The sequence below is a fragment of the Calidris pugnax genome, unplaced genomic scaffold (genome assembly GCF_001431845.1).
Source record: "Calidris pugnax isolate Ruff unplaced genomic scaffold, ASM143184v1 scaffold44, whole genome shotgun sequence".
NCBI lineage: Eukaryota > Metazoa > Chordata > Aves > Charadriiformes > Scolopacidae > Calidris > Calidris pugnax.
Genome location: NW_015094506.1, coordinates 43,797,681 through 43,824,155, shown reverse-complemented (window position 1 = coordinate 43,824,155; position 26,475 = coordinate 43,797,681). Strand labels below are relative to the sequence as shown.

The 26,475-nt window shown below is 35.5% G+C and overlaps 2 protein-coding genes across 4 annotated transcripts in view; one reads left to right on the top strand and one right to left on the bottom strand.

Annotated features, from left to right (window-relative positions):
* The window catches only part of COG5 (component of oligomeric golgi complex 5), a 188,214-nt gene that overhangs the window by 140,861 nt on the left and 20,878 nt on the right, over positions 1 to 26,475 (bottom strand). The gene's annotated exons all lie outside the window — the stretch shown is intronic.
* On the top strand, positions 6,940 to 13,263 carry GPR22 (G protein-coupled receptor 22). 3 transcript variants are annotated; one of them, XM_014963557.1, is made up of 4 exons: positions 6,940 to 6,987; positions 7,135 to 7,386; positions 8,396 to 9,454; positions 11,661 to 13,263. In XM_014963557.1, the coding sequence occupies exon 4, from the start codon at positions 11,686 to 11,688 to the stop codon at positions 12,985 to 12,987; it is 1,302 nt and encodes a 433-aa protein (XP_014819043.1). In that variant the 5' UTR covers positions 6,940 to 6,987; positions 7,135 to 7,386; positions 8,396 to 9,454; positions 11,661 to 11,685; the 3' UTR covers positions 12,988 to 13,263. The 3 variants fall into 3 exon arrangements, with proteins under 3 accessions (XP_014819043.1, XP_014819044.1, XP_014819041.1); XM_014963558.1 differs by lacking the exon at positions 6,940 to 6,987 and having other exon boundaries at positions 7,005 to 7,386; positions 8,396 to 8,656; XM_014963555.1 differs by lacking the exon at positions 6,940 to 6,987 and having other exon boundaries at positions 7,005 to 7,386.

Below are 26,475 nucleotides of genomic sequence, written 5' to 3'. Positions count from 1 at the left end.
CCTATGTTAGAACTGAACACGGGGGCCTGACAGATGGTTTTAACCACTTACAGCAGTCATTCACAACTCGGCGGGGGGAATCTAACTACTGTCCAAAGCTTTTATTTTGTTGCCTGAAGAAGGCAAAGTATCCTCCTGTCTCTGCTGTACATCCAGAGCTACTGTGTGTGGTTACTGAACTTTAATTTTAAAGGTAGTAAGCCTACCAGACCCTTTTCACGTGCTTTTTGTAGTGCTTCCTCAGCCAAGGGGCTAACGGAGCAAGATTGCAATGTATAAACTCACCCTGGTAGTATCACTTACACTGTGGGTGATCTTCATAAAATTAGAGGGACACAGTTTATGTTGTAATACCAACTCATAGAATCACAGAATCTTTTAGGTTGGAAGGGACCTTAAAAATCATCTTGTCCAACCGTCAACCTAATTTTGACAAAAATAAACACCCACACAACAAACAAAAAGCAACACCGTCACTAAACCAGCACTATATCTCCCAGCACTACATCAACCTGTCTTTTGAACACCTCCAGGGATGGTGCCTCAACCACCTCCCTGGGCAGCCCATTCCAATGTCTCATAACTCTTTTGGTGAAAAAAATTTTCCTAATATCCAGCCTGAACCTCCCCTGGCGTAACTTGAGGCCATCTCCTCTCGTCCTGTCGCCTGTGACTTGAGAGAAGAGACCAACCCCCACCACTCTCCAAACTCCTTTCAGGTAGTTGTAGAGAGCAGTAAGGTCTCCCCTCAGCCTCCTCTTCTCCAGGCTGAACAACCCCAGCTCCCTCAGACTCTCCTCATAAGACTTACTCTCCAGACCCCTCACCATCTTTGTTGCTCTTCTCTGAACCTGCTCCAGCACCTCAATATCTTTTTTATGGTAGGGAGCCCTCATGTTGTCCTTGCTCTTTATTCACAGGACAATTAAGATCGTAAGACTTTTGTCTGTTAATTTCAGCTAGAAGAATGCTTGCTGCTAGGCACACCATGTGAATACTTTGTCTTAATTAAGAGAAAATCATATTGCCTTCCTATTTTTAAAAATGACTAGTAACAAAGTATATCTAAGATCTCTGTAAAATAAACAACTCTAGAGAAAATCTTCCCGTTTTCTTGTTTTGGTTTAAATTAGCAATTCCACTTAAAGAATATGACAGCAGGAAGGTGTGTAGTAGAACTCCTGTATCGGGGCATTGGAACAGGACAGCTAGTGCTGCTCCTGCTGCTGCCCATTCCACATTCTTTGCCAGGCACGGCTTCCACAGCATCAAGGATATCTGATGGAGCATCCTGAACCGGACCCTGAAGTTTAAACACTGCATGTTCAGCTACCTCTGAATCCAATTCAGTCTAATAAGCCAGGCAGAAAGCTTACTGAAACACTTATATTGATGCCATTCTGCCACGTACCCAGCACAGCACCATCATGAGCTGGGACCTGGGGACGCTAGGCAACACAGCAACCCAGGCAGCAGGGAATAACACTGAAAACATCTTCCAACATACAAAAAATGTTGTTGAAAGCAAGGTAAGCAACCACCCGGGACTTTAAACCATGAGGCAGTGCTTCCTTGTTCCACAGCCACACAGTGCCAGCACTCTGGCTTCAGCACTCTTCAGCTGTCGTGCTAATACTTTCCAACCTACAGAACTGACCTCCTTTCAGACACATTTTCACAAGCTTAAACAATATGAGCAGGTGGCTTTTTTCTTTGTATGTTTGAAGCAATACAAAAGGTATGATGTCAGAACTCCAAAAGTCTTCCCAGAATAATGAAAACCCTCACTGAAATTCAGTAGCAATTGCCAACTTAGAACTAAGAATATGTTATAAAAGCAAAAATCTCTCAAATTCTCAAAGTGCAATTTTAATGAAGGAAAAACTGAATTCACAGCAATATTGCATTTTTTAAAGAAAAATGAAAAATGTATCTTGAAATTCATAGTGACTATTTAAAATGTTGCTAATAACTGCTACAAGATATAGTACCATTCATTGTTAATGTTTACAGTAGAGGACAAACCACTTCCATGGAGAAACGCTGAACTCACGCTGATGTGATTCAAATTACTATTAAATTTAGCAGCCATACTTCCCTCCGGAGGTTAATTTATATTCCTTCTTTTTTTTTTTTTTTTAACTAAAATCCTTAAATAATGTGCAATAACCCACCAGAACCATGATTTAGCTACATCACTAAACCAAATTTACTGTTATGATATAAAAAGGACACCTTCCCTACACATAAGTGATAACCAGCACTGCTTCTGTAACTCCTCTTTGGCATCACCTCATTGTACAAAACTAAAATAAGATGCAGTTTCAGGATTAACTGCCAAAGGGCATTCTGTAACTTACACATTTCCTCATGAGTACAGGAACTTCCAGTGCTGAAAAGGTCAATAGTTGAACTAACATGGAATATGACTGAACAAATAATCTATGCCTAACAATTACACAAAACCAAATGAATCTTCTAAGACATTCTTATTTCATAGCATAATTAGGTAATTTTTCTGTACTCAAGCTGCTCTGCTAACATCAACTCTGCACCTTGAAAATTAATATATATTCATTACATATATAAAACTATATACATACATAATATCTATAATGTTATATTCTATATAGTTTATATATAATATTTTATTATATATATAATCTATTTTAAAATACTTGCCTTTGTGTTGCTTCCAAAGGTGTATATCTTTTCAAATACAAGAGGAAGCACAATGAAATAATAAGATGGAAAATCCAATTTTTTTTTTTTAAATCTATGGAGGTAATTCTGAAAATGGATAAACCAAGATAAACAATGTCCCATGTGTAGGGATGTTTTCTGGCGAGGGAAAATGGAAGTTAGAAATGCAAAAACCCCATAAATCCAACATAAATAAGTCATTATAAAAATAACAAAGCAAAGAAAGCTGTATGACAATAAACATAAAAGAAAATAAATATTAAGGATAGGACACTGAATGGAAAATTAATTTTGTGGATGTCAGTCTTTACTACAGAAAAGGAATAACAGTCTTAGAACTGTTCTCAACAGATTAAAGAAATGAGAATAAAGTACTTCCGTCAAAAGGAAGAAAAGACTGCATTACCATCAGAATCAGAATGGTACTTACATACAAATTCTAGCAGAGTTTTTATCATCTATTCAGCATACCACCCTTAAACAACAATAAAACCCTTTACAACTAGAACTTGTGTACAGGACAGGACTCAGATTTAGACCTTTTCAACACAAAAGCATGCTGCAACGTGATCCGGGCCAGCAAGCCATAATTTCTGTATCAGGTAAAACAGAACACCTTGACAAATCCAGCATAATAAGGGCACGTCAGTACAACTCCTGAACCTGAACTGCTATTATCCACTGTTTGTTTTTCCTTGTTACTATAAGAGTTACTGGATTTTCAACAACATTCTAGCAAAGTTCTTTGCAACAGACTTTTGAGGAAACAATTGAGGAAACTATGATGGAACGAGGTAAGAAACACATTTTAGATATGTGCAAGAACAGATACAAACAATAGACTATGCAGAAGAGCTGCCTAGAATTGGGTATCACACTGTGCAGCATAGGTAAGTGCAAGGCACAGGAGGATTTATCCAGCTGGAGTTATGCAGGTGCACCATGTAAATAATGCTGAAGAACAATCCCAGGGCACAACACCCTAAATCACCCAATATTCATTTGCAAAAGCTACTTAAGCTCTAAAGAGATTATGCGTCACTGAAAAATTTGTACAAGTTAGGAGCCCAAGTCTCTTGCAAACATGAGAAAGATGACACTTTTAGACCCAGAAGCAGTAAAATTCTAAACAGTCACTAAATGAGCAGCAGGATTCAAACTAGGAAACAAGACGTGCAGCCCAAAGAAAGAAACAGAAAGCGCTGCTGAAGCATTCAGGGGAGATAATGGTAGAAACGGAAAAAAGAATAATGCAGAAGGGAACAAGGAAAGTAAGCAAACACAGTTTCCCAACTGTGCAAATTAAGATCTTCATGAATGTGTCTATTCCCTAACACCTGGATGTTAAGACAGCCTGTGATAGGTTTATGTAAAGTTAAACGCTAAAGCACATTAAAAGAATGCCAAAGCTCCAAAATCAAGGACTCTGATAGAAAACATCAGAATTGAGTACTTCATTTGGCCCTGCTAGACCTTGCGAGCCTGCAGAGACTTTTTAACAAAGTAAGCTTCTTTAAAAAACTGCAGTGCAAGAAGCTGCATTCAGGGTGATCCTATCAACTCACCAGCAGAGTTTAGACCTCCAGATCCACAAATGACCTACCACCGTTTTGGAATGCAGTAACGGTTGATGCTAGGACATTACTTCCTGTGTGTTGGAAGTGACAGTAGATAAAAGACAGAAGACGACCGAGAAATACGCTGCAGCTCCCAAATTTGTGGACTTCCTGCTCTCAGCAAAACAGAAAAACATACTCTAACAGACAGTTATGACTCCAAATTTAATTTAAAAGTACTACAGGGGCGTACGTTATGGCAATTGCAGTTATCTCTACCCCTGTGCACTCAGCGTCTTTTTACATGCACCACTTCTGCTCCACTCCACTTCAAGCTCCTGCCTCTCCGCATTTATTTTCTTCCCACATGAGACTGCAAAGCCCGAACTCCTCCCAGCCCTATTCTCTGTCACATTCTGGGTCTCCCTCTCCCCGTGTGTTGCCATTCTCAGTCCTAAGACCCTTCATCACCAATTGCCTGGTTTAAGAGTCCTGCTGTTCCCCAAGATTTCTACCCTCTTTTCCACCCCACTTCTCACTCCCCTAAAACCGAACTACCAGTCAAATTATTTCACTTCCATTCTGTACTGATACAGAAACAGGTATAAGAACGGCACATTTTTCTGTCTATGTTGGGTGTCTGCACATGGCTCTTTTTGCCCACTCTTCCCTATCTACCCTTTGAGGATGATGTCATCTGTTCACACCATCTTAACTAGCATCTGCACAGCAATGGCTTGTAAGCATGTCTATCCATCCTCCTACTCCTGATTGCCTCCATATGGTACTGCTGCTTCTCCTGATTTTCTCTCCAGAAAACTTAAGCTTGATATGTTCACAGCTCAACTCCTTATCATTCCTCTCAAACACTTTTTGCAGATAAAATTTTATCGCCTCCTGTAATACAGGAAGCCTTTCGTGACCCTTTTGCCTGCGTTTGAACCACATATCCACACTATATCCAAAATCCCGTTACAACCTTCCTCCGTGTGTACATCTTTTTCTTTCTAACAGTACAGCTCATCCAATATGTCCATCCTTGTTCAGGCACACACTGAAGAATTGGAAAGGGAGATGGAGATTCATCTGTTTAAATTTAGACAGGCTTCCCTACTTATCCTAAGTCATACTGAAAGTGAAGCAAGTAAATCTCTTTAATATATTAGTATTTATGCTTTCATTTCAGGAATCCTCTTTATCACGTCACCCTTAAGAGCTATGCGGGTATCACTGGTTCAAGCTCTTGGGAGGCAGACGACAAAGAGGCAGCTCAAAGAGCTCAATCAGTTGCTACTCAGTCAGCCGGTACCTACCCATCTTGGTTCAAAGTTTCTGCAATCTTTATTTAGGTATTTCCAGAAGGTAAAAGAGTACAGAATAGGAAGCATGCTAGACGGATACGTAGCCATTTTAAAAAATAAATAAAGTATGTTGTTACCTAAAGATAAACAATATATTGGATGGCTGGCTGAGAGAAAAAGAGAATAAAACGCAGACATCAGAGTTACACAACTGCATTTTATAATTGCATTAATAAATTAAAAACAGAGGACCCCATCAAAATTTGACCAAAACTGTGATCTTAATACACTTGCTTATGTAAGAACCATGCTTTAACATTTAGTACTTTATCAAACTTTAAAAAAAATAAATAAAAAAAAAATCTTTAAATCGGGAAAAAAAACCTAGAAAAAGTCCCAAACTCTGTACTTATTTGAGATGAAAACTGCCAGCAGAACATTTTATATTCAGATCCTTAAATTACTTGCTTCAGCAAACCAATTTTTGAAAAAATATTATTTCAGGTTGTATACTGAATTTATTTCCAGATTTATTTTAACATTAGCACTAATTAAAACAGCTATTGCGCTACACTTCTCTTACTCCTCAGTATGTGGTTGTGAGCAGTGTTTATACTGATAGAACAGCTTCAGAAATAAGTTACAAAACAAAAAAGTGAAAATGAAGACACCCCTACCCCCTGCAAAGTGAAGGTCAAGAACATCAAGCAAGACATCCTTACAAAGACCTGTGAAATCTCTAGCAAATTCACATGGTACATACAAGTGGTTTTTTTAGAACAAAATTAACAACAAAATTAACAACCAACATTACTATACATATATTGTACGTGGTGATGGATCATAAAAATAATTGCTTTCTGATTCATGAATTAAACTGAATTATGAACCCATTTTAAGGGTCTGAATAATCTGTGAATCCTAATAAAAAATTTCCTAAAATAAATGCGGGTACCAACTTGTCCTGAATATAATTTATTCAAGACAAGACCTTAATGTTCACTTGCATATAAACATTATCAGGTGAAATTCGGCTCAAAGAGGCAGTTTTATTTCAGAGATGTTCTTAGGGAAAAAAAAAAAAAAAAAAAAAATCGCAAATGAAAAGTAGGCACATTCAAATATAGATTGTTGGAAGCTTTTTAAGTAATAAACGTTTAATCCCATTTTTTTTTTCAGTGTCATGTGGTTTCCAGTGTACACAAAGTAAAGAGTGAAAAGGTAAAAATAAAACTGGCATACCCTTAATATATTCCAGAATTCATAAATCATTTGTAATTTTAGTCCTTTTATAAAAGAATCCTTATATAAATCGGGGGGAGGGGGGCATCAATCCCATATATGAAGCACAATTTAAGCCCAACATCACTGACCAATCAAAATTAGTGAATGCACTGCATCTCTCTGCAGTGAGGAGAAGCGACAAGGTAGGCTGTCATTCTGCAAAAGCTGCCCATCGCAAGCTTTCCTCTCAGAAGCACTGCTTTTCTTTTTTAGAAAGCTCGAATCCCAGTGGTGTCTCTGGAGACAAGAAGCCTTCAGTATGTTAAATTACTTTCATTATGTATTTTCAGATGCTTATTGATTCTACAGTAGAAGAGCGGGAGACTGCAGCAGCCTGTAAACCAGAACTAAAGCGGTTGTATACATTAGCAGTATGCTGAAACAATGGCACACTACAGGCACAAATTTTCATTAAGGTCATTTTTGGAAGATATGCTTATTACCCTGTTTCCCTTCTACTCTGCTAACAAGTGAACAAAATGAATCCCTCCAACCTGGAACTGCTTCACCTGCATCGAGAATTTATCAAATCTGTAGTGGAGGTAAGATCTGTTCCTTATTATGGTATGCAGAATAAGCAACATTTAACAAAAAAAAAAAAAAACCTGGAGAAAAAAAGGGAAGATATCAGATTCAACTTACATTAAGTGCTAGTATCTTGTTATATTTGAGACCAGAAAATCTGCAAATGCTATTTCCCCTTCCCCATTAAAAACACAATGACAGAAAAATGTGATTTTGTATTAGAGTCTTGTAGAATATTAAGAACCTGTTTTGTTCATACAATATAAAGATGGTACAGTTTAGATCTAATACAGTTGGGGGGGGGGAACCCACAGAATGCAACTGGGAATATTTTTTTTCCTCCCTCAGCAGTATTTCAAAATATTGGCACTTAAATATGTTACAGATTTATTCAGTTACTGTTTGAAAGATCGGATAGTCTGTAACTGGTGTATACTTATTGCTTTATGAAGGTTGGCTAATACAATCTGATTGCTCAAGAAATCCTCCTTTTTGTTGTTGTCTTTTTTTAACTTATTTCTTTCATTACCCTGTACATTCAAGCTGTTTATTAAAAACACAGATTTGCTAAACATTTATTTCAAGAAAGGAAATTATAACTGTGCTAATTAAACAAAAACATATTTGCTATCAAGCTAATTGACTCTGCTCAATTTCACATCAGAGGAAAAGAGAGTTGTGTGTATAAACTACCTGCTCATAAGAGCTATAAAACTACATTTTCTAGCTCTAGTCACAGACACTACATCCAACAGTTACTGCTTCTAGTTAAGGTTTTTTGTAACTTGAGCTATTTGGAGAAAAGGAAACTTGTCCAAAAAACTAAATTTGTGTAAGTTGACAGAATGACATGATTTTACTTGCAAATAGTGAACACACCAACTGCTTTTCTATGTAATCTGTAAGACCCAATTTTAGAGATCTTTTATTCATAAAATAAGTGCTATTAGAAAATATATTCTTGCATTATTTTATTTTGAAATTATAAGCCCTACTTTTAACCTTTTTTTTCCTCCCCTTCACAAGGGCATGCAGCAACTAATTCAGTTTTACAACTGACAATATGAAGAATGCAGTTGACCGGGTATCTTTCTAGCTGTATGACCTACAAGCAGCAGGACGCATCACTAAAATGCATTCTTAAGACATAAAGGAATTAGAAACAAAACATGGAACACACTTGTATTACCATTTACGTGCACGACACTTCAACAATATACATGGAAGACTAACACATCTGCTCAGATTTTCATTAAAAGAAGAGTGCAATGATCGATTCTTAAAATGGTGAGCATTTCTTAAAGAGGGATTTATAATTTAAAACCAGAATTGTGGAAACTACTGATGCATGAAGAAACAATGAAACATGAATTCCCAAAAGGAGAATATGCATACTTCACCAGCAAGCTGAATAAGGGTTTAACCAAGCTTTTTCTATACTACTCATTAAATAACTTATTTGTCATAATGACTAATGGATATTTTGCTCTCGATTTTATGTTCTGTTATGTATTCTCCTTAAATGAAAATAAACCAAATTAGGTAACTCATGGTTACTCTCAAAGCACATGAACGGGATTTTATGATGTATAGCAACTTCTTTGACTAAGCCATCACTCAAAAGTAATGAGCAGGAATATTACAGAAAGAAATAACGCAACCTTAAACTAAAGGATGTCTACATATACTCTGAACACAGAGATAAGAATATTATCTTTTTTTAAACTTGGAAAATAAGAACAGGCTGCTACAAAATGCAACAGGGGAATGATATTAACATCACTTAAAAGAAGGTTTATTTGTTATTGCTGGCTTGAAACTCAAAACAGACACGCAGAATATGCACTGGTCTGTAGAAGTATCTCAGGCAATTAAGAAGCCCCCATGTTTAATCAGAATTTTTTGCCGCTGAAGTGCTGGAACCAAAAAAAGGAAAAAAAAAACCTGCAAGGAACGAAATAAGAGCCCAGCTACCACTTGGTTTCCAGGTTACAGTGCATGTCAAATATCTGTCAGTGACACCCTGTATCAATTTATGACAAGCTGCCGCAGCGATGTGAGAGGCCCTTGAGGCACAGAGAACAGGTAGGTCAGCAGTTGCATGCTCCCCTCCTCGGCTCAGCCTTTGCGAGGCAACGGGCACTCTCCAGAAAGGGTAAATTAGCTCCCTGCCTTGACATTTCTGCTTTTATTTAACTGAAATCTAATCAATGCAACAAGGAGGTGATGTTTAATCTATCATTAAGACTTAGCAAATCTGAAGTTGCTTGGTTTTAGTTTTGGCTTTTTTTCCCACAAAATTTCAGTTGGTGTAAGGTTAGAGTTAAAACCATCATTTGTTTTAGCAGATCTGCTTTTTATGTGCTCCTGGCTTTTGCTAATACGAAAGAACTCCATTTATCCAGTAATGCATTTGGAATGGTTTCTTGAAATCCATTCACAGCCAGGACAGTGTACACAGAGCAAATTGTAATCCTGAGGGTTAAAATAAACCTAGCAGACATTGCCCAAATTAGAAACTAAACAAAGCTTTTGAAATATTTCTTGTTTCATTTCACACCTGAGACTAATACGTTCTAATTTACATCTTTTGTATTTAAGAGGCACATGTGAAATAGCTGTTGAAGCATACCAAGAATTTTCATCATACAATTTGCAATTAATAATACTCTGCAATTGAGGCTTTTCAGAACTGCAGATGAAGTCCATTTGCATATTATGTCCCAAGTGTGTTTAATTCATACTTTCATTAAAAAAGAGCTCATTTTTGTTCACCTTAGTGCTATCCATTTTTAATGTATTCAGAATGGAACAAAGGTCTGCATTTAAATTTATTTTCATGCCAAGTACATCCCCTCTTAAATTTAAAGCTACCTAAAAAAAACAACCCTCAAGTATCATAACAAGAAATTGAATAACCTCTCTATTTATTCATTTCATTACAAACTCAAGAGCTGGCTGATAATATAAATAATACAGGCACCTGCATTACATGCAGATGCTACATTTACAACCTATCGGTATGTGTAAAACAAAACAGATAACCCACAAAATATAAAATCTCCTTGATGTAATACTTTTTTTTAACCTCGCTTATTCCTAAACAAACATGCTGTGTATATAAATCTGATGGATTTAATTGCAGTTTGTATTAAAAAACAAATAACAAAAAACAAAGGAAAAAAACCTGAAAGAGACAATTTTATTTTTAAGTATAATTTTCTAAAATTATTCCCTTAAATCTATTCTGGAATAAAATTAAATACTCTTCCATTCCATGTAGGCACTAATCTGTCAAAGAAACTGAATATTCAAATCAGAAAAAGGAAATGTAGTGTTTTTAAAAATAAACTCCATTCCTTCAAATCCACAAATGTTTTGTGTCTGAAATTATATATACTTATATTTAATTATTGTAATAGTAAGTTTCATACATGTAGATGCACAAAAGATAAAAGTAAACACAAGTCTGCAAGCTCTGTAAAAATCTGTTGAATTACAGACCTTCAAGTTTCAGCCCACAACACTATTGCAAACTCTTCCTAAGAAAGAGGCAGCTAAATTGCCATAAATAATTTAAATGTTCTTTTTATGATACATAAGCAACAGTGCTCCATGTTCCTATCACTTTCTTTATTCTACAAAAGCCTTTTTAAAATGATCTTGAGTACTAATTTGTTAATACTTAACAACATTCTTCTGAAATGACCCTCAACACAATACAAAGGCAATGCACAAGTATAGTTTATTCAACAAATGGGCCCTTTGTAAAAACCACATCACTATAAATAAAGCCTTGTCTCCCTAAGTGGAAGCTTTTCACTTTTTTTTTTTTTTTTTTTTTTTACAATTTACCAAGGCAACAATATTGACATTTTCCTAGGATATTAGCTTTGCTGGAAGATATCAAACTGATGACCTTCATTTCTGATCTTCTCTATATATTCACAGAATGGAGATAGCAGTCACTGTAGCTGTGCAGGATCCCTCACATGAACTGCCAGCTCCTTTATACCTTCCCACAGAAGTGGAGCTAGTCCTAAAGGGAATGTTTTTCCTTTTTTTTTTTTTTTTTTTTATTTAAACAAATCCTGCTTCCCTACAAAAAGGAAAGACCCCATTCTAGATCCTCAGGCTTTTGAGTCCATGCCAACTAAAGCTCTAAACATACAGTAAATCAAGAGTTTGATAAGAACAGAGGCTTTTCCTCCCTCTTCCTTCCCCAGCATTTATCTACAGTAACTGTTAAAAAAAGAAATCAAATAGTTCCATATTTTATTTCACCTTTCAGGAGAAAAAGCAACTGCAACAAAAGAATGTGTTTCTCCCCCATTCTGGAAGTCAACATGCAGTCTGAATCTAACATTACAGTTCGAGATGCCATTGATGACATCGACACCAACATGTACCGACCACTGTCATATCCATTAAGCTTTCAAGTTTCTCTCACTGGATTTTTGATGTTAGAAATTGTTTTGGGACTTGGCAGCAATCTCACTGTGCTGGTACTTTACTGTATGAAATCCAACTTAATCAATTCTGTCAGTAACATAATTACAATGAACCTTCATGTACTTGATGTAATAATTTGTGTGGGATGTATTCCTCTAACTATAGTTATCCTTCTGCTTTCACTGGAGAGTAACACTGCTCTCATCTGCTGCTTCCACGAGGCTTGTGTCTCTTTCGCAAGCGTTTCCACTGCAATCAACGTCTTTGCTATCACTCTGGACCGGTACGACATCTCCGTAAAACCTGCCAATCGAATCCTGACCATGGGAAGGGCTGTGATGTTAATGACATCGATATGGATCATTTCACTTTTTTCCTTCCTGATTCCTTTCATCGAAGTCAACTTTTTCAGCCTTCGAAGCGCAAGTACTTGGGAAAATAAGACACTTTTGTGCGTGAGTACAAACGAGTACCACACTGAGCTAGGAATGTACTACCACCTTCTCGTGCAGATTCCAATCTTTTTCTTCACTGTTATAGTAATGCTAATTACATACACCAAAATACTCCAGGCTCTAAATATTCGGATTGGTACAAGATTTACAACGGGACAAAAGAAAAAAGCTAGAAAGAAAAAGACCATTTCTTTGACCACTCAGCATGAGACTACAGATGTGTCCCACAGCAGTGCAGGAAAAAATGTTGTCTTTGGTGTAAGGACTTCTGTGTCTGTCATAATTGCTCTACGCCGAGCTGTAAAGCGGCACCGGGAGCGACGAGAACGGCAAAAGAGAGTCTTCAGAATGTCCCTCTTGATTATCTCAACATTCCTTCTCTGCTGGACACCCATCTCTGTTTTAAACACCACCATCTTATGTTTGGGCCCAAGTGACCTTTTGGTAAAGTTGCGATTATGTTTTCTAGTAATGGCATATGGAACAACTATATTTCACCCTCTACTTTATGCATTCACAAGGCAAAAGTTTCAGAAAGTTCTGAAAAGTAAGATGAAAAAGCGAGTTGTTTCAATAGTGGAAGCAGACCCTATGCCAAATAACGCTGTAATACACAACTCATGGATAGAGCCTAAAAGGAACAAAAAGATTACCTTTGAAGACAACGAAGTAAGGCAGAAATGTTTAGTACCTCAGGTTGTCACTGACTAGATTTCAGTATTCACCAAAACACATCAAGCGGAATATTTGAACAAATTGTAGAAAAATACTGCCAAATAAGAAAAACTTTTTTAAACTATTGGCGAGACTGTAAATTTTCAATATATATGTTAAATAGACTAGGTCTTGTATCTTCAATTTCTTCATTATGTAAGATATATGTTGCATGGCCGTTTGTTAGTGTAACACCATATGTATATTTGTCAAAAATATTCAAGTCCTCTTTTTTAGAAAATAAATAGCCTTAAAGAAGTGCAAACTTTTAAAGATATTTGTATGGCTCAGTTTCTCTGTAAATATAAAAGAATTTTTAAACAAAAAATCCACTCAAGAATACTTTTCTAAAGCACAAATTCAACATTCTGCATTATATGGTATTTTTAAATTTAAGTCATGAACAGTATTGATCAGATATATTCTGAATGCTATACAGCTACAACCTGGACACATTTTGATCTTAAATAGCTATTTATTTCAAATCTCTCCAGCATGCAATTACCATGCATGTGTAGACAAAGCCATTTACATGACGCCATTCGATTAATGGTTCAGAATCTGTTAACTTTGATAGGGAAAAAAAAAAAATCATGTTGATCCAAAAATTGACAGTACTTTCTATAAAAGTAAAAAGTCTTGCATATACAATCCTAGATTCACAGCTCCTATCCAGAAAACACACAACTTTGAATAATTACACAGGAGGAGTGGAGGGAGTAAGGGGAAAAGACAACCTAAATGAAAGCAAAAACCAGAGACAACAAAGTTATTTGGCTTGATGCTAAAAGACAACCAACCAACCAAGGCAGTCCTGTTCAAAGGCTTAAGATTTTCACATGGAAGGGGTTTAGAGCTAGATCTCAAGTGTGCAAAGACTTTTCATTCATCGCACCTACCTACATAGATAGATATGGCTGTACCATGCCACAGCTAAAGTAGAAGATAATTTTCTTGCCCTCAATAACTTCTGTATTATTAATTTGATTTGACTTCTCCTTTGATGATATTTAGTTCTAGCCATGCAACTGCTTTGTCACTAACCAATCACCAATACTGCCAGCTACCCTATTTCTGTATTTCCTGGCGGCCATGGTATACCATCATTCTACATCCTCTTTTTTCTATTTCATCTTATAACTATAATGAAGAATCAAGAAGCCTTAAGAAGTCATCGTCATCCATAGCACTGTAAGCAAGAATTAAGATATTCACCCAAACAAAAGTTTGTTCAGTGGTTTGCACTATACTACACTTAAAGAAAATAATCATAATTTTAGTGAACTGCGGCTGCATTCATTGACTTAGTTACCAACTGTGGGGGGAAGAGGGAAACAAAAAACTGCAAAAATCTATTAGCATGATTTCACTTGTCTTGCTATAAACTGCTCAGTGCGGCACCAGCTAACAGTACAATTAAAAAGCTAATTCTCAATAAGTATTGACTTCTATGAAAAAAAAAACAAAACAAAAAAACTCAAACAAACGGGCATATCCCTGAACACGACAGCTAGTCTGACTAAAGTATTACATTAAAAATAAGGATTTCTGAAGCTGCTGTTTTAAGGGAACAAAAAGCTATTTTCCATTACATCATTAAATTATTAATCATATAAATACTGCCAAAACTGTTTTTGTGGTTTAAAAAAAAAAAAAAAAGCAGTACTTGTAATGTACCTTAGTTTACTTAGGCTATGCCTTAGCTTACCAGAACAGAAGATTCAGAAAAATAATACTACAGCTCCACATTCCACAAAGACCAGCCACTTAAAATCATCCAAGTTCTACCTTGGAAGTTTTATTATCTAATTGATAAGAACTTGTTACGTAAAATTACTGTGTAACATATATTCAAACATAATTTCACTGGCTTTTTTCTGAAAGCAAGCCCAACAACACCTGCATTCAACTGTACTCACAGTTTTGATTTCATCCGAGCTATCCCTAGTTTCCTACAAGAACTGAAATCCTTCATTTTATTTGAGAGGTTGCAAGGGGGAAGTAAACTTAATGGGTTTATGTAAGAAGCTTTTTTTTTTTTTAAATCCCATATGCTCCAAATTTATCACTTCAAAAACATTATTTCAGGAATAAGCTCTTCAGAAAAGAAATGTGCCCAAAAAAATTAAGCAAGTACTATTACTTTCTCTTTTTTTGTAATCCTCCTTTCTTTCTCTGCCTCACTATCCTCTGTATTCTGAACAGGAGGAGAAAGTGGGACCTCTAGGGTTAATGTCATAATATGATTTAACTGATCTGCCTTATAAAGCATTCTTAAATCAATTCAAAATACTATTCATTTATTTAAAAAGAAATCATAATGACCACAACACATGAATAAGTTTACATCATGTCCTTACCTGAAATAAGCATTTAAGAAAAGCTTTGACTTGAAATGTTTCTTGACAACATGACTTTACCTTTTTAAAATTAAATAAATCCTCAAGAACTACATGTTTAGTGTTAAAAGCTCATTCATTAGAAAGTCAGATTCAATGAAGCAGTACTTCATAACAAAGAAAAAATGCAGTCTAGGAATTAGTCAGAGACATTAAGTTCGGTATTAAAGGCTATGCCGATCACAGTCATTGATTGCCTTTAAGAATATAAGCAAGTTCATTTTTACATTTACCATTCTTCATCTTTCATTAAATAAAGAAAAAAAGGACTTATTTTGGTGCACACTTTGAAGCTTGCAGAAGAAAATTCTGCATGGAGCAGGGAGTAATACAAGTAAGAATATGTGCAATCCTACATAAATGCAGGAGTCATTATAAAACAGAATCACACATGATCTGTACCACAAAGACGACAGATTTAACACAAACAAGACAAAATAAAGAGTAACTGGTGAAGGAACACTGTATATCCTACATATACAGAAGAGAATTTTAGGAGGGATATGAAGGTGTGCTGTGGGTGCTTGACAGACAGACTAAAACAGAACACAAAAATAGGCACCATCACTGGAGAAAAAAAAGGGCAAATATATGCCATAGTATTGCCCAATAAGAAGCCCACTGCATTCTTAAAAATGATCTCACTACAGTGAGTCATTAGTTCAATTACATTTCACACCACTCAGCCTAAGGCAAGCAGAATTGTACAGGACTCTAAAAATATTAATTCCAGCAAATATGCCTCAGAAACACAAGCAACCACCACTGGCTTCCACACGTTCTCTGTCCCTAAAGTATCAGCTGGTATCTGACTATGTTGTCTTTTAACTTCAAATGCATTTCCATTCAATTTTACATTGTAAAATCAGGCTAGTTCACACTAAAAATATAAAAAAGCTGAGTACCGTGCCAGTATCTATTAGAATATGCAAGAAGCACACCTTAACACACTAGTACATTACAAACCAGTGAAACAGAAATGTAAATACATCACTAATATCTAGTTTCAAGTTGGCAACAATTTTTATGGACTACAAGGCACTGCTACATGGTCAGAAGTTCTGTTTACTTCATTAGTGCCAGGGGAACAGGAATCACATCAGTGATTTCTAAATATATCAGATTAAAAATGTATGCATCCAGATATATATTAGATCAGTACACCTCTCTTCCTTCGTTGTTACATAAATACACATATGTAAGTAATATACAATTATTATATATCCATATGCACTGAAAGTAAAATTCAACATTTGGTTTTGGTAAGAGTATCTCTGAATTTGACAGTCAGGTACTGTGCCCCACCATGCACATCCTCAAACACTGAAACACCTCTTCCCCACCACCATCTTTTTTTTTTTCCTCCTTTTTAAACAAAATAATAGATTCAGCAAGCTATATAATTTACCTGGCCAAGAGGAAGAATTTTTGTGCTCTGTTAACTGTTAGGTGTATCATATTGCAATGCACACAATAGTTCTTTTTCTACATCAACATATGTGCTAGTCAGAATTCTTTGATAGCTTAGACATACGTTTGTTTCCTCTGAAAAAAAGTGGTTTAGTTACCAATTGCCATTAAACTCTTTTAAAAGGAGACAATACAGCATTCTTCAGCAAAGTTTCAATGTAGCATTAAAAACTACAGAATACAATAACTTACCCTTCTCCTTGCATTGTTCAAACAAAATACCTCCAACATATACCTAAGGACAATCAGCTTCCAGCTTAAAACCTTCCAGCTTCATAACAGCCAAATTCCACTCCAATTTCACACGTTCTGCTGTAATATCACTGAATTTATTTGTCTTACACCAACAGGAGAGAAGAATCTGACTCTGTAATTACCTTCTCCTTTTTCTACTTCATAGAACACTTGTACAGTTCAAAAAGCAAAATTAAACACAGGGTTTGGGTTTTGTTTTGCTTGAGAGGGTTCTGAAAAAAAAAGGGAAATGAGGGAAAGAGAGAGGAAAGAGAGAGGAAAAGAACCAGAAATGATAACCGATTAATAGGAAAATCAAAATTGACTCATACCAATAAGTGTTAACGATAAAGGATGTTAAATAGGTGAAGAGCATAGTTTAAGAGGGCAGAAGGTAGAAGGAAGGGCTGTAAGGCAGCTGTGGCCATCAGGACCACAGAAAGGTGGAGGGCAACATGCACCTTCCATGGAAAGAATGCTAACCTTATTTTTTAGACCATAATAAACACAAATACAAGAAGAACTTATTTTTGAATCATCAACTGTGATATATGGTTTTGCCAAAATTTCTGGCAGGAGAGGGGAGAGCAACACGAACAGCAACTCCAGAAAAGGCTTTTGATTTAACAAATTATACACAGAATAACAGACAAACCAAGAGTGTGCATTATTCTACTATCTTTTTTCCTAGAGATAAACTATACATTTTATCAAGTACAGAGTACATACAGAGTACATACAGAGTACATCCAAGAACTGACCTGAAAATAAAGTGTTATTAGAGATATGTTCGTGGTGATAAATTTTTAAAAATGCTATTGAATTGTCTCTCAAATTGGTATGGTCAGATAACTTCAGTTTGTCTTGATGCTCCAAGTGTTTCACTACCACAGTATGTTGTTGATTACTGCTTCTTTATCTCAATTTAATTATTTTTATAGAATACTAAATTGAAGAAGAAATATGCTTAGATATCTTCATGTTATTTGCTAAAATTACACTTCAGTGATTATTATAAATTCTGCCAGACTGGAAGAAATATATTCCTGTATATTTATTTTATAGATTTCTGTATCAGCTGTTTTCCCGTTTTACAAAGAAATTCTCACACAATGAAAAGAAATTCAGTTAAAATGAAGAAAAAAAAAAAACCAACCAGAAGTTTTACACAGTGAAAGTTCCGTGGTAGGCACATAATCTGAAATTATTAAAACATAATTTATTTTTTATAGTTTGAATGAATTCCATCCTTTGAATACATGCATTTCTGTACCCTCATTCTGATTCCTGACACTGCACAGCCAGGCAAGCAGGCGGGCAGGCTGACGGCACAAAACTGTTGGCAAACAGCACACCCTTGTTTCCTTTCCAAGCTGGGTTTTTGGAAACAGACTTTTGGTTTCTGTTACCCTGCCACCATCTCTAAGTTCCTATTCTAATCTTGCAACAGTTTAACTTGATACCATATCTGATAAACAAATCAATGTCACTGCTGAAACAACATTATTGCTGTAAAATCTGTCACTCTGGCTATGTCAGACTGTTATTAACAGAGCAGTATTAGCACAGTTTTACTTTCAACTGTACTAGGATCTCTCACAATCTGTTGTGAGATTTTACTTCAAATTAAACTCAATTTATAGTAGGGGGTAAAAAAAGCACAATAACTGATGACAACCTATTGCTACTCTGTACCATGTTTTTCTTCCAAATCTTATTTCAAGATATTTTTCATAAATCCCTGTCACAAAAACAAAAAACAAAAAAAAACACCACCAAAAAACAGAGAAGGGAGTACAAAAAAAGGACAGCATCCCACATTAGTAAATTATTACAAATATCAGTGATACTTTGTGCACTAGGTTGCATTTACCAGAATGCTGAAAACATGCATAAGAAAAAAAAGAAAATGGGAAAGGAACACTACTTGCAATGTATGTATAATCACAAAACAAGAGGTGAATGTGAGCACTGCTGCTGTAAAACACCTTAACAATAATGAGGGAGATCAATCATTCCTGCTAACAGCTCTAATAGCTGGTAAGTGAGATCTATCAATGAATGAGAACAAACAAAACAAAAGATGCCAAAAGAATTTGTGGGCAAAGTGAAGGTTTTAACCAAGTTATGTGGTTCAATAACAGTGGCTTGCACACACTAAATACCTAACCCAAAAAGAACTCTCATGGAAAACTGATTTTTTGTGCTTTGCCAAAATACTACACATCTATATGGAGTACAATATAGCTAAAATAACAAGATTTAGCATATGTATTTGTTCCTACTGCAGTCAGGAAGAAAGGTATTTCATGAGAGACTATTTTTTCCCAGATAAAACAGACTTTCTAGGAGTATATTTGCATGTAACGAAACCAAAGAGTGTTAGCTGAATTATAAATTCTTCTTCTGAAGAGTTACAAGCAAACATCAAATCATAAGAAATTTTCAAATTGAGTGAATCACTTCATTTTCTATGTTTAAATGGGAAAAAACATTTAAGTTTAATAATTTTGACTGTATGATGTTATATACCCATAAATATGAAGTGGACCTACGCAGTTCATCTGCAGTAGTATTAAACATGGATAAAGCACAAAAAAGTGCATGTGAAGACAACTTAAAGACATCTCTAAAAGGATTAATGTATTCAAGAAGCTTCTGACAAGTCTTGCCTCTTGTACAGCTTACAGTGCAGATTCCAGAAGCTGTTTAAATAAAGCAGAATCAAAGCAGTAAACTCTGATTCAGTCACTGAGTCTTTGTTACTTCCCAATTTTGTTGCAGTCAAAATCTCAAGTTTCTACCGCATCTTTAGTTTGCAAGTTAGGTCAGCTAAAAGTTGAGAGGACAATCTTTGTAACTGTAGACAACCTGCTACAGAAACAGTACATTCTCAAAATAATAGTATGTTCCTTTTCTTAGTGAGGTTTTCTTTACATATTTCCCTGAAATGACATGAAAAGAGATATGAGACTTTCAGGTTTTTCAGCTGAAGAGGGTCTACCTTTCAGATAACAAAGCCAGTAATCAGATTTGGTGTCTGTGAGCAATGGAGAGTTAGATCTGAATGGTAAACAAATAAAAAGACTGGACTACTTTACTTTTCAAACCGTAACTGAGAAGAGTCCATAACATTTTTGATGAAACTAATATTTGAAAATTCCATGTGTGAGTTGGGAAACAAAGAGGAAAAACTACTCCTGTAAAAACAGCCTGTTTTTAGAGCTGTTTCCTATGTGTAAGATATACCCTACTCACTACTTTGTATTACATACAGCAACACCTTCACTGATCTCTAAGGCAAAGCAGAAGTGACAGTTTCAGGAATGCTGGCTCCCACCCAGGATCTGAACAAAGATTAAACTTCAGTCTTCTTTTCATAGCTATTTGGTTAGATTTTTTTTAACCTAAATTGGCTTACACTTTAATTAGAAATGAGCACGATAAAATTGGTTATTATGTTTAAGATTTGAACCACTAGTATTTACTTGAGGAATTACAACGAAATTGTGTACACAATCTCATTTTTTCAATTATTCTATACTTCTGAATTTGCCAGGCCTCATTTTCCAGTCCTTAGCTCTTGTCATTTATTTCTCTGCTAATCAAACAGCCCTTCTGCAACCCTTTATCTTCTCCCCATGAATGCACCTCTACAGTCTTAATCTTCAAGAAAAAGAGACCATTTAGTCTCCTACTGTGACATGAGACACGTATAATTGCATTTATTCACAGATATCCACAAAACTATGTTTTCATGTGTATACACAATTCCCTATACTGTTCACAGAAGTACAGATCTGCCTGACATAGCTGCACGAATGCTAGAACAGAAACAATATTGGTAAAGCAATCTCAGCGTGGATGCAGTCCAACTCCAGTGCTTTACAGAAGTTTAGTACCATATTCCCATATTCTAATATTCATAAAAACAGAGATCATAGTTTTTTCTTTTTTTTTTTTTTTAATTTAAAAAGCATGTTGTGTGTTGAACATTCGAAGTGCTCTACCCATTCACAGCTGCTTCTCCTACAGTAGTCTGCCTTAATCTGAGGTGTATACCCATAGAAAACTACCACAACCTTATTTACCTCTGTTCCTCTCTCTCAGCTCCCCTAGTAACGAGATTATCTACCAAGAATGTAGAGCAACTGCAACTGTGAGGTGAGAAGATGGTTTATTTAAATACATACTTAGGGGAACGATACCTTAAGGGAGATTTAAATCATCTAAATTGTAGATTATGCACATAAAATAAATCTGTAATGCATCTACACAATTTCTTTAATTAACTAAGTAATCAAAACACACAAATTTGTTTGACAACACATATTTTCCATAAAAATGTAATTGACTATCATTAATTCAGCTTTACAGCCCTGAATTCTTCTTTCAAATAAATTCAACTTCTCTACTATTTTTCTACTGCAGCTTTACTTCTAACTGACTTTGATTTCAACAGAAATACCCTGTTTCTCCTTCTCAGTGTTGGAACACCACAAGTTGGACTTTCCCCTTCCCCATTCAGTAAGGAGTTGAAAACGAATGGTTCTGAGAAGTTAGTACATTTATATAACATGCTCTTTACTTATTGATGGATAAGAAGGTACCCTTACTTTACGGAAGAATAAATTACCCTGCCTCCAAAAATAAAGCGAGAGCATTTACTGAAAAATCCTCCTATTCTAAATCTTTATGAACAATCTGGAGACCTGTATATTAATAAGACTATTTCATGATAGCTGTCTTTCTGGTTCCTGCCAGCCATGGATTTTTCTGCAATATTTTAAATGCATCATATCTATACACTTGTAATGCATTCAGTTGTGTTTATGTATTGTTTTCCAATTACAGTTGGTTTTGCTTTGTCACTACATTACAACAGGCCATCAGCCAGGACTACCCTCTTTCCTGATTGCCAAAAAAGCCAATAATTCATAATCCGACTTCTCAATAAGCTTTTAACTTTTAAGTGTGCCTAAATACATTTATACATTTGTCCAACTACTGAACAGAAGATCCCCTGTCCTGGAAAATCAACTCTCTCAAAAATGAAGCATTATACACTGGGTCTATTCTCAGTTTGCCCTATGCATTACAACTTGCCACGCTGGCAACAAGTGACTTCCAAATCCAGTATATTTATTTCTTATAAGAGAATCCAGAATAATGTTTCTTCTTGTTGATAACTCCTGTGTTAGAAATCGGTGATTTTCTACGGCTAGCCTTAGAGGACAAAAAGTCTAAGCTCCCAACACCATTCTTCCACACATCTCAGAAACATTCTTAGACCTCAGATAGCAACGCTTCCATTTTTCTGTTTTAATGCAGTGGGTTGTAAAGTAACATATTTTTTATTTTGTTAGCTGGCTTTCTAATCTATATGCATTTACAGATACGCTACACCCAATGACATTTTCCAAACTTGATTTGCTACTACCATTATCTGATCTTCTAGTGAGCATTCTAATCAAGTGCTTACTTCTTTTCCTTGATTATCACAAGTTACCTGTCCATTTCATCCATGTCTATCTATTCTCACTCCGACTATTTCTGAATTTGATTGTTCAAAAAGAAAAACCCCTCTGTTTTCTCAAGATACTTACACAATACTGAAGTGTTATTTTTGAACTAACCATGTTCTTCTTCAGTACAACCACCAGGTTATGCACTAATAAATCCTCCAGTCCCAGCAGAAAGAAAAAGATCAATATTATGAACTACTGCTCAGTGTTATTTCCTTGACAACTAAACAACTGATTTCACCATTGGCCATAGATAAACAAAAGGAAGCACACAACCTCAGCCAACTTCCCTAGAAAAAATAAGTGTGACATTTCCCCACACCTTCCTATTGGGAAGTGATTATCTATAGAACTCAAACCACTGAGTCTGATCACCTTAGAGATCATTACTCTGGTTCTGGGAGAACCAGCCTGCAGTTCACTGTTGAATTTCCAAGTACGTAAATGCTCAGGAAAGGAAGAGGAGAAGAGAGAAAGTTATAAATGCTAATTCCTGACACAGCTTCAATGATACATATACAGACCTGTCTGAAATGTGAAATTGCCATTTCCGTGTAGAACCCCCACACAGCACAACAGAAAACTAGACCCATGCTCTCTTAGATGCATCATTCAAGCTGCAAATGGTGCCAAAACCTACAGAACTGAATTTTTCCCTACTAGTTGTTAGTGTCATTGACTTGTTTGCTTATAAGAGGTACTGTGAGTCCTAGCTCTTAACTGTTTGCTTGAACTTTTATACCTATTGAAATACAGTGAGAATACACCACCACTCAATTTAGAGATGACATTTCTCTGCTTTGCCAATACCCCTGTGTTCACTTATTATTTTAAATTATGTAATCCAACTTGCTTTTCCCTTCATGAACAAACACAGGCACCTGTGATTAGATACCTTTTCCTTTGTTTATATAATATGTAGAAGATGCTGCAAATTCTTTTCAAACTCTCACCAGCTATGCTTGCTCTCTACAACGCATCGACAATTTACAAGATGCAAAAAGGTAATATTTCAGAGATTCACAGCTAAACTCTGTCTCTCCTCTCAGCCAGAAGTTATTCTTTTAAGCTCTTCTTATCTTTGGTGTGCATAATTTCATTTTTTAACTAATAGATATTTTTTAAGTCAGTGCACAAAAAAGTAGTAGATTCAAAGGCAGACAGAGCTTGCAGAAAACTTCGGGTCTTGATAATTTTTGTATGTCACCTGGAAACAGAAGCCCATAGCTTTCATTTCTACTTTTAATTATGTAGTGCTATTTAAAAAGTATGACTATCCAGTTACAGAATACTGTCTCAAAACTCAAAGATCCCCTAAGATCTGTACTATTTGCACAATTTTAACTGTTTCAAAGTAATTAAAAATAATAAAAAAAAAACCCTCTGAAGTTGCATTTATCCTCTATTTGGCTAAACACAAGGATTCACAACTAAAATATTATCTGTGTTACTGGTTCTTCCAAATCCTTTCATATCTCCACTCTCATGACACATTCTAGCTAACAAACACAAAAAATACTTACTGTTCTAAACCTTAAAATGATCAAGGGGTACAGTAAAAACAAGGTCCAAACACCCTTGCCAGTTGGGATACCATCCTCCTCGTGGGAAACAAATATTCCTTAACAGCCAAACAAACAGGTTTTGTATAATTCCTCTCTGTTCTATAGGGATACTTTGAGAAGACAGCAGAAGGGAAATTTTGTAATTAGAGAAACAGAATATAAGTACAGTTTTCAGAGTTTAGAGTCACACATTTAAATTCACTAATTGCAAAACAAACAAACAAAAACTGGAAAAAAACACCTTATGAGACCTGGCCTTTACATTTAAAATTATTAATGAGAAAATATAGGACAGTGTAATTACCAAGACCTTCTTCCACAACTTCCCTCTTCCATCACTCTTTCTGGTCTTCATTTTTAATCAATTCCTCTTTCAAAATTCCCAGTTTCAGCCTTACCCAGGTGGGACTACAAACCCCAGATAATATCCTCAGGCTTTCAAAGCCCCAGACCATCTGATACATTACCAAACAGATGGAAAACACTGTAGTTTCAGTATTTTAAATAAATAAGAAGTACTTGTTTAATCTCAAACACAAAACGGAATGTGCTACCAGGGAAAATACTATTTGTGCCTCATGCACTTGACAGTACACGAGAGAGTTTAAATGCATATTAACTTACCAGCTGCATGACTGGAACAGCTACTCTGCTGTCCTGACAATAATTCCTCTCCTACCAGAACACACTTTTTGGTAGTCCGTCACACAATCCCCCTCCCCTTCCTCAGTTCTTGTCCACGATCATTTCTTTCCCACTGGCATCCTCTGAGCTGTTAGAAGCAAATAAATCAAGATCTGTCGGGCCCCAGATTTTATTCTGTACCAGCTGAAGCCTAGCTCAGCTGGCTAGTTTTGGCCTACAACCAAAACTTCTATACGTTATATCATGACAATAATAATCATAATTGATATTAATAATGAAATAGTAGCAATCAGATTCAGAGTAAAAGATGATAAGGAGGTTGAAAGAGAAAGCTTTCCAGAATTGTAAGGAACAAAAGGTGTAGACACCTGTAACTGGGAGCAAGAAAGAGCAAAAGACAGAAAATAGTCTTTGATGGGCCTGGAACCAGGATAAAAACTGTTAGAAATATTCCATGTGCTACAGCAAAGGCAACTTGAACACACTGTAATTAACTTCTAGCACAGCCTTGCTAATGGGATATCAATAACATGCCTCTCAGGAGCAGGTTAACACCTCAAGATAGAAAGTGGAATACTCAATCCATTTAAAAATATCTGATATACAACCTTCCAACAAGGTCTATATACCTGACACTAAAATTACCAAATTATTAATAATACAGCAAAATCAAATTCTTCGAGTAGCTATAGCTAAAAGACTAATCTCAAAATCAGAAATCAGCTTAATACTAATGTGAAAAAATGGTTTCATTCAATATGGCAAATTTGAAACATGTTTATGGTCATTTAAAGGAAACTAGATATCAAAAAAACTAACCGTTACAATTATACCTTGAATAATTTTTTAAAACTGTTATGCATAAAGAAAATTACATTTCAAGATATCAGAATAGTTGCGACTTTGGGAAACAGTGACACAGCAATGAAACTACAATGAAGCTACCTTAAGAGAAACCAAACTTTTAAAAACCTGAGGAAATATAAATTCAAGCCCTACTAATTTAAAGGTTAAGTTGAAAAACAAAATTCCAACTTTTTTTTTTCTTGTATGAATTAAAACTTGGTCTTTTCTCTCACATACCTGAAATTATTTAGTGTCTTTAATTGAATAAGGTTAGAAAAAGAATGTGTGCCAGAGATTAAGTAAAACATACCAACTATTTACATAAAACACTTCATCTAACACAGAGTTTCCAAGGAATCCTAATCACAGCAAAATGCAATATGATGGTAAAATCTGTATGTTCTGTGTGCCTTGTTCAAAGAGGATACAGAGGTCTTACACTATTAGCCTCTCACTAATGAAAATTCTATTAAGTTTTGCAAGTCATTTTGTTACATGCATATTAATTCAGTATCTTAAAGTGAATAGATCAAATTAATGAATTTGTTACATACTATCAACTTTTTTCTTTATTTCAAAAGCCAACAAGAAATAAATTAATATCCACAGAAGCTCCTTAACTCTGCATAAAAGGTAAAGATAGCCTATAAAAGATACATCCATAAAGATAGCCATAAAATAAAATAGCCTAGAACAAGATTGTTGTATGCATAATTGAAACAGACAAAAAAAAAAAAAAAAAAAAGAGGGAAAGGAAGGAAATGAAGGAAAGGAAAGAGAAAGGAAGGAAGGAGAGGAAGG

What these genes read in the sequence shown, in the direction of transcription:
- GPR22 (XM_014963557.1), top strand. Translation starts at nt 11,686, where the DNA reads ATGTGTTTCTCCCCCATTCTGGAAGTCAACATGCAGTCTGAATCTAAC.